Source organism: Microtus ochrogaster, chromosome X, assembly GCF_000317375.1.
Source record: "Microtus ochrogaster isolate Prairie Vole_2 chromosome X, MicOch1.0, whole genome shotgun sequence".
NCBI lineage: Eukaryota > Metazoa > Chordata > Mammalia > Rodentia > Cricetidae > Microtus > Microtus ochrogaster.
The window spans coordinates 22262653-22271841 of record NC_022026.1 but is presented as its reverse complement, the minus strand read 5'-3'; the positions used below and the strand labels follow the sequence as shown (position 1 = coordinate 22271841).

General features: G+C 43.0%; 1 protein-coding gene across 2 annotated transcripts in view; it reads left to right on the top strand.

Moving 5' to 3' along the window:
• Positions 1 to 4556: 4556 nt before the first annotated feature.
• The window catches only part of Ogt (O-linked N-acetylglucosamine (GlcNAc) transferase), a 46073-nt gene continuing 41440 nt past the window's right edge, over positions 4557 to 9189 (top strand). The window contains exons 1-3 of one of the 2 annotated variants that reach the window (XM_005358560.3): positions 4557 to 4820; positions 7590 to 7770; positions 8546 to 8789. In XM_005358560.3, the coding sequence (XP_005358617.1) occupies positions 4784 to 4820; positions 7590 to 7770; positions 8546 to 8789 (462 nt within the window). In that variant the 5' untranslated portion in view covers positions 4557 to 4783. The remainder of the gene's footprint in view (positions 4821 to 7589; positions 7771 to 8545; positions 8790 to 9189) is intronic. The other variant, XM_005358561.2, reaches the window with a different exon arrangement.

Below are 9189 nucleotides of genomic sequence, written 5' to 3'. Positions count from 1 at the left end.
ACCATGTGGTTGCTGGGAATTGAACTCAGGACCTTTGGAAGAGCAGGCAATGCTCTTAACCACTGAGCCATCTCTCCAGCCCCCAAGGTGCACTTTTCATAATCTCTCAGCAATGCCAACAAATTCTCCACTTTGTTTGGTAAGACAGCCTTGGAAATATGTCCATTAGGATGTACTGACAGAATGTGAATGGCACAGGACCGATGATACTGGATTGGTCAATCTAACAGAGGAAATTGCATCTTCAGACAAAGGACACCTTGAATAACAAAAAGCTCTATTTCCAGAGCCCCTTGTTGAATGTTCAATTAGACCAACCATTGTCCTTCTACATCTGGTTATTCATAAAAGCCAAATCCGCCATTTGAATCTTCAATTCTACTGTGAAGTGCTTAGCACGGACACAAAAGCTCACGCTTAAAAAATAGTGGTCATCAGAGCCACCCAGAAAGAACAGCAACAAAAGCACCATCTAGCACCTGTGCTATTGTCTCCTCTGTCTTCTAGATTGATTTGTCCCCACTACCACCCTTGTTCCTTGTTCTCTACAAGTGTCGTTTGGCCCCTCTGGAGGGCTTCTCAGTGCCACATGACTGCTAGGCACCGAAGCCACAGGAAGAGGACAGCTAGTCCTCTCAGACACAGACAGGGCTGGAGAGCCCTCAGCGCTCCTTGGGAGGTTTTTTTTTTTATTCTGCGTTGGAGGTAGCAATGGGCAAACTAGTGGGACAGCGTGACTCATTCCAGGGCTCTGCAGTGAGTCTTGTTGGTGCCAATAAGTAAAGCACGATTCTCTTCTCTGGGGAAGAGTTTGCTCCCACTTGAGAAGAATAGGAAGAGAACTGAGCAGACAATAGCCTCTTATCCACAAGCACAGAAAATAGTGCTACAGGCACATAGTCACAGGAGAAGAAGCAAGTCTCTATTCTGAAATCCCAAGCTCTTCTGTGGATTGATTTATTTAGTTTCTCGCTCCCACCCTTTGCAAATGGTTTCAGGCTGTAGACTGCGAACCTCTTTTCAGACCACACTACATGGTAGACTTAGCTTGGAAGGATAAACCCAAGGTTTTGGCCTCCCACTTTATTTTTGTTTTGTTCTTTTTGATGTTGTTGCTTTTCCTTGAGAAGGCGTTCCACACTGTAGTTCTGCCTAACTTGGAACACATTCATATAGCCCTGCACGGAGCCCTTCTCAAGGGCTGGGATTCCAGGCCTGAAGGACCAAGATCAGGCTTGGCTTTGCCTTCATTTTGATGTGCATTTCCTTAGAATTTTTAGGTTAAGAAGGAAACCAAGTGATCCTTGAAAAAGTACGTGAACCTAACTGGCCTTCTGAGCCCTGGTGTTCTTATTTCTCTCAAGACTCTAAAGACTCCCTGCCCCAAGGAAAACTCCTTCCCTAGGTGGGGCTCAGGAGGGTGCCTTCCCAGGCCTTTCAGCTTTTGTTTTGCAGATTGTTGCCTTTCATAATGTATTTCTTAGGCATTCATTGTCAACAGTTGTGCTGTTTTCCCTCCATTCCCGTTGTTTTTCCAGCTGGTCACAGTTTTCAACACAGCAGGCACCAAATCAGAAATCCTCCCTTCCCAAGTTCTCTCACTAATGAAGGCCACACTACCATAAAACCAGTTTGTTTTTCTTTAATTTTATTCCCGTTTTAAAAAAAGGAGGGGGAGGGAAATGGGAGGCGGTGGCGGGGAGGAGGCAGAAATCCTTAATAAATAAATAAATTAAAAAAAAAAAACTAGGGGAGACCAGGGAAACGGTTCAGCCACTGAAGATGGTGACGATGCAAGCCCGATGGCCTGAGTTCAGTACCGTTGCACGCACACTGTGGCACACACGCCCTCACACACCATACATGCAACAACAATAATACATTAAAAAACAATAATACATTAAAAATACAAAAAAAACCCCAAAATAACACATGGCTGGGCATGGTGGCACACGCCTTTAATCCCAGAACTCTGGGAGGCAGAGGCAGGTAGATCTCTGTGAGTTTGAGGCCAGCCTGGTCTACAAGAGCTAGTTCCATCCCTGGTTGTCTAGTGGTAAAAAAAAAAAAAAGAGCTAGTTCCAGGACAGGCTTCATAAGCTACAGAGAAACCCTGTCTCGAAAACCAAACAGAACAAAACAACAAAAAAAGATTTTGGAAGTTTTTTTTTTCTTTCTGGAAGGTTTCAAGACCAGTTTTCTTCACTGTGACTGGTTGCAGAATCCAAGGGGCTCTAGAATAGTATCCCCAGACATCCGGAGAGCCTGGGGTGTTTCATCAATGTATTTTATTCAGCTTCATTAACCTTTAGAACACTCTTCCAGTGATTGCAAATGGCAGCGCTTCTCTCGGCTCCCTCCTCCTGCAAAAAGTGGATTTTAAGCCAGTAGATTTCTGGGGCTGTTACAAGGGCTAGGAAAGTAATTCACCATCATTGGTGTTGGTGTGTCGGTGTCTGGAATTAGAATTGAAGCAGCTGATATATTTACAAATGACTCCAAATTTAGAATTTCTGCATATAAAAGGAAGAAAAGAAAAAAAAAGTGAAAGTCAGAGTACAAAAACACCACCTTCAACGCAATGCCCAGCACCAGCCTTCATCCTTGGACCCCTCTAGTCTGAGGTGTAGGTTCCCTTTTCCCCGACAGCAGAGTCAAATGTACGTCATTAAAACAATCCTCAGTATTACTGTTAAGTGACTTTTGGGGTTTAGCTAACCAGACTTGAAGTTCCTTGAGGGCAAAGATTTTTGTCTTTTCCATTTTGTTTCAAACAGTGCATCGAATATAGAGATTTTAGTAAATGTTACTTTATTGGCTGGAGAAGGTATGCTTCACTGCTAAATTTTCGGAACCAAGCCACCCAGGCGCTATTCTGGGCCGGCTCCTGGGCAGAATCTTTGAAAGGGTTTTCCTTGCTGAGCCACATGAGCAGCACAAAACATTTTTTTCCCCATAGCAGCAAAGTGTCTAATAACAGCCTGAGACCTCTCTCTCACTCAGATGAGGGAAACAGGGACCAGCTTTCTATGAGTCAAATAGCTGTCCGACTGGGACATTTAGAGAGCTTTACTTACTGAATTAACTTGCACTAATCAGGAAGGCCTAAACATCTGCTAGAAGGGCTCTGAGCCGCCTGTTCTTAAAGCGGAAAAGCTGAGCGCTTTCACCGAAGGCGGCGCACTTGGCGGGGGAGAGGCTTGCCAGGTAAATCAAATGAAAAGATAAGGCCGGTGCCCAGGAGAGTTTGTGTGGTGAACTTTAGCATTACATGCTATGATTCTTTGGGACGAAAGAAATTAATAATATTATCAGCTTTCTGTGCACTCTTATCCAAAGTTCACAGTTTGGTCAGTGATTTCAAGAAATTGAAGCAGCATTTGAGGATTGATTGATTGATTTATTTATTTTAAGTCGCCAAAGGACTAGCCAGCCAACATTTTTACACAAGCTCACTGCTTTTTTTTTTAGAGCAGAGTTTTTTTTTTTAAAGACTAAAAGATCTATCTATAGCCGCTAATGGCTTGTAATAATTGCTTGCTGATGTGACAAGTTATCTTAAAATTTTCTAGGAACAAGGCACGAAATATAAATTAATAACAATATGACAAAATGTCCGAACGCAGCACTTGGAACCGCAGGAGGCTCCTAAGAGCTCTTTTGTCAAAGGAAGGCAATTCGGGAGTCAATGTAGATGTGTAGTTTAGGCAGATGGCAAATGAACGCATTTAGCATTATTGAATTGCCTTAAGCTCAAAGGTATTCGCGGACCGTAATGATTGGCAGAGCTGTTTGGCTAAACGACGTCACAACTCAGAATCAGGAATTTTGACGAAAACGAATCATCTTTAACATCTCTATGGTTGCTTTTGGCATGCAAACTCGCAGCAGGTCCCTGAGTAATTGAGCATTTACCCTGTTACTGTAGACTATTACTCTCCCGAATACCACAACGATTTTGAATTTTCGGGCTATATGGTTCATATCGGACACGTTTGGGTTCACTCAGTCCAGGGAAAGTATCATTCTTTCTCATCAAAGTACTTAAATTCATGGGTGGAGTCCGAATCAAGAAGCATTAAAATCGGAACCGGTTCCCCCATCGTTTTCAACAGTTCCGACTCGGAAATACAATTTTTCGCATTTATTTGTTTATTTGTCTAGAACTGACAAACTGGCCACGTAAACTACCCATTTTCTTACGAATGGAGTTGATTAAACTTTTCTAGACGTCTCTGGCATTCCTGCCATCAATGACCAGGTACACTAGACTCCTAGTTTAGCGCTTGCAAAAGAAAAAATGTAATCGACGTGCATTTTTTGCCTTTCCGCCTCACTCTTAAAAACTTGCAGCCTCTCGTCCCACAGGGTGCCCTTAACCCGGAGTTGCCTTGACAGGGTTGTCGCATGCGCTCTCTATAGTCGTGTTTGTCGCAATGGACCTTGGGCGGAAGGTTACGTAAGAGCAAGTGACTTTGATTACAGTCATTTCGTCGGTAGTCTTGTTACGCGCTACCTCCGCGGGGCACTTGATTATAGCCGAAAGTAGTTCCGGCCCGTGTTGTTTCGGTCGAGGAGCAGTCGCCGCCATTTCAAGACAGTGAGAGGTAGATGTCTAGCAAGAGTTGCTAAGATTCGAGTCCAGTATCTGCTGCCGCCCCTTAAGCCTTCCAAAACACTGATACGGCTGCTGCCCTTTTCCTGCTACCTCTAGAAACATTTTTGCCAGTAGTGGCGGCAGTAGAAGTCAATTACCCCTTTGCTCTATTTCAAGAAGCTCCAGATGGCGTCTTCCGTGGGCAACGTGGCCGACAGCACAGGTACCAGTGTCCCATTCTACTTTGGCAGACGTCCCTTTGGGGTCTGGCGCCGTCTTGTATTGCTCATCACTCCCTTCCCACTAACCATCCCCATCAGTGGCACTGCTGAACTCTCTTGAGTTCTACTGCCATCTGATCGGGTTTGGTGCTGTCGTCCGTTCCGTAAACATTTCCTCGTTGCTTGCTTGCATTTTGCTTGCTTTTGGGCTTTTTCCTTGTTTTTTTTCCCACCAGTGTTCTAGCCTTCTCTCTCGGGACGCTTCCAGTCCACGTGCGCGCCCAGACTGTCTTGGAATGGGCTGCATTGGAATCCCTACTCTTTCTGTCTCCATCGCAACTCCTTTCTCCCTCAATTGCAGCTCGTTGTAAACCCGTCGTGCACGCACGCACTCCCACCTCTCCCCCGCCAGCCTTTTTCCCTTGGCCACTTTTAGTCGCCCTCTGCTAGTCTGGGGCGGGGTGCTATTTTGATGTAATTCTAACCTCACTTTGCATCAGGTGTAGGCAAAGACTAGCGAAAGCTCGTCGATGTGTTTCCAAGTAACCTCAAGAAGAGGGGACCTTGAGCCCGCACGCCTGCGGGCCAGCGCCTTCTGGTGTTCTTGGGTTGAGCGGTCCCGGTTTAGGTTGGAAAATTCCAGGGGTTCTCTTAGCCATCGCCCAGTTGCACCAGCTGCCCCCGTCCCGAGTTTCCCACCCCGTCGGCCCTCCCCGCTGGTGGCAACCACACCCTTCCTCCGCAAGTGTGCCAGCCCGACGGTCGTTTCCTATCCTTGGAGAAGAAACCACCTCGGTGCCTTGCTTGGCGTTGACCACCCTGCCCGCCCAATTCTCTCTTTGTGTTACTTTCTGAATGTATTCCTCCGCCGCCACCTCTGGGTTTTCATCTCCATTCTTTAGCCCAGTTATCTCTTTATTCATAGGGTGTTTGTTTTTTTTTTTTAAGTTTCCATCCTTGCTTGAAGAGTTTGTAAAGCACCTGGAGTGTAGCTGCACAAGTGAAAAGAGGTTGCCCCCCCCTTTTTTTTTTCGACAATTCATTCCCGAGCCTTCGCTACTGAAAAATAAGAAAACCAAATTGTAGGAGTGTCCTTCAACTGCCTTTCCAGATTGAGGCTATTTGGGGAGGGACGGAGTGAGGAACTGGGCTGCGGTTCTAAGGTTTCCGAGAGGATATATATATATATACTGTTGTTGTTTCATAGTTGCGGTATGTCAAGGTTTTAGTTGCTGGCTTTGGGCACTGCAATAAATGGATGAATCTTCAGTAATATCTCATCCATAATTGACGGGAGTAGGATTAATAATTAGTCCGATCCCCGCCTTCCCATTTTCCCACAGTGGTTTTCAAAGATTGAAGATTCCGTGTTAGATTTTTGTAAGAGCTTGCCCTTTTCTGACTGTTAACTATTTTTGAGGAAATGGCCATTTCCAGTTTTAAAAGAGCAGATAAGCGGCTTGGAAAAGTGCCGACAAATACTGTGCTAAATTTAGGAGCTAGCAAGTGCAGCATTCTTGTCTCAAATCTAATTTTCTAGTTTATCTTAAAACTCCGACCTCGGATTTGGACACAAATCTTCCCGGTCTTTGTTTTTGTGGTCAGCTGCCTTCTGTCAGGAAATTGCTTTCTAGAGTATCCAGAGCACTCGTCAGCTCTGATATGGGGAGCCTGCCTTAAATTTGAGCCTGTCCCCATGACCTTGGTAAGATGATGTACTCGGTCTGTGGTTTCCCATTCTAACCATCTAGACTAGGGGGTAGGGTGTTCGTTCTGGTTGAATTCCTACTGTGTCACGGAGAAGAGAAATGCTTACAGCTGAGCCCTAGAACTGTCCCTGGGCTTCAGCATTTCATTATGTATCCAAACCAAGTTCCATAGAACAAAATAATTTTGTCATTTATTATATTTTACTCAGTATTTTATATTATAGCATTTTTAAACTATTGAAATGGTTGGTTGCCTGGATATAGTACAGGGTTGTTTTCAATGTCCCTGTCCTTCCGTGAGAGCAAGGAAAAGAGCGCAAAATGTTAGCGCTAAGGCAGCGGGGTGGGGGTGGGTGGGGGTGGGGGTGGGGTAGCTAATTTGGTCTTCTCCGGAGTGGTCCTCAGTAGAGGAGCAACCTTTGGGTCTTTGTTTAGTTAAAATGTGTGGTGAACCTGTTCTATGCTTTAGTCCTCGACAGATATTCTTGTTTATCAGCTGCTTTAAAAGTGAAAGCAGCACTCTGAGTTGTTTTCCTTAGACCTGTTTTTATCGGTGCTCCTAAAAAGATAAAGCTGTAAAACTCAAAAACGTAAATATAAAGAGTTCTGGAGACACCTGGTGTCCCATCCACTGAGAAAGTGTTAAGAATACCCCAGCCCTTACAAACCCAGTGTGAAATGTAGTTTAATGAAGTATTGTTAGCACTAGGTTATTCTCACAAATCTTTGTAACTTTTGCAGGTTTCATGTTTAATGTTTTGTGTTAACTTAGTTTAGTGACTATGCCTATGATTTATAGTTTAAAACTACAAAATTAAGAGCCTCATTTGGTAGTAACTTACTGTGGTTTAGAAAAGGAGACTTTAGGAATGGGTGAATTTGAAGAGATGGATTCTGTAGATGGGGCTTTAATAATATGCAGAACACTCTAGTGCTTTACATAGTTTCAAGCATTTTCATCTTTAAGTTTAATTTACCATAGTTTTACATTTTTTTTGGTTTGCATTTCTAACTTTTTGTTTTCCCCCCCTCCCTCCCTCAAATGTTTTGATGATTCTCCAGAACCAACGAAACGTATGCTTTCCTTCCAAGGGTTAGCTGAGTTGGCACATCGAGAATATCAGGCAGGAGATTTTGAGGCAGCTGAGAGACACTGCATGCAGCTCTGGAGACAAGAGCCTGACAATACTGGTGTCCTTTTATTACTTTCATCTATACACTTCCAGTGTCGAAGGCTGGACAGGTAGGAGATGTCGGGGTAACCTGCCTCTGGGTGCTGAACTTAAAAAGTGATTACTAAATATTTGCATTTCAGAGCTTTCCATTGCTGGGTTTCATCTGAACCACCAACACACAGGTGCTCTTTTGCTCCCTTTTGACTTGCCTAGCTCCTAGTTTTTCTCCCCCGTTTTGTGGGGGTGAGCATATTATCAGTATGGCTAGATTTTTCCTCTAGATTTTATCATTTGGGGCTGCTGCTTTATTAATTCTTTTCAGATAATTAGTCTTGGTATAAATTTGGGCATCTAGACCTGTCAGCTTGAGAGACTGGTAAGGAGGGGCATATGTAGTTCAAGTTAGAAATACCCTCACTAAATTGTTGCTTTTAGCAGTTGAATTAATGAAAAGAAGAATTTGTGCTTTAGATCTTTTAGTAAATTATCATTTTGGCACACTTAGGCATTGAAGATGTGTGTCATATTAACAACAAATGGAAAATGAGATTCATGTACATAGATTTTATTCTTGATCTTAATGATCACATTATACAATGTGGCAGTTTGGTAATAGAGTCTAATAAGAATTTTCTTATATATAAGAACCAACTTTCCTTTTTGAAATCTGGATATTCTCATCTTAGCAAAGTTTTAGTTTTCAAACTTTGCTGGTGTTTGCTGGTTAAAAGCTAATGTTCCATAGCACAGGGTTTCAGGAACTGTTTAACAGTTGCATATGAGCCATGCCTCCTTTTTTCTAACGTGCATATCTTCATGTGTCAACGCTTTCTACTTTTCCAGATCTGCTCACTTTAGCACCTTGGCAATTAAACAGAATCCCCTCCTAGCAGAAGCCTATTCGAATTTGGGGAATGTGTACAAGGAAAGAGGGCAGTTGCAGGAAGCAATTGAGCATTATCGACATGCCTTGCGGCTCAAGCCTGATTTCATTGATGGTTATATTAACCTGGCAGCAGCATTGGTAGCAGCAGGTGACATGGAAGGAGCAGTACAAGCTTACGTCTCTGCTCTTCAGTACAATCCTGTAAGTAAAAGTTTATCAGTTGTTTTCCTTTTACAGCAATCCAGCAAACAAGCAAACATCGTTTGATACTTTAGACAATAGGTTTTTTTTTATGAAAGTCAATAGTTGAGATGTTTAATATGTTTATGCACTTGAAATGATGAAATTGGTTTTACTTGGTCTGCATAAAGGTCTGCCCTATTTAAAAAGTTATTTAAATAGCATAAAATTATCCTTACCAAAAAACTCCCATCAATTCTTTTGGTAATACTAATTAAGCACAAGACACATTTATTTTTTTTGTGTGCTATTTTAGTGAACTTTGGGAAAATTCTGATGGGTATTTATAACAATTCTTGATTTTCAAGGAATGATGGGTTAAAGATCTTAATCTGTAGTATAAAATGGTTTTTAAAAGTTG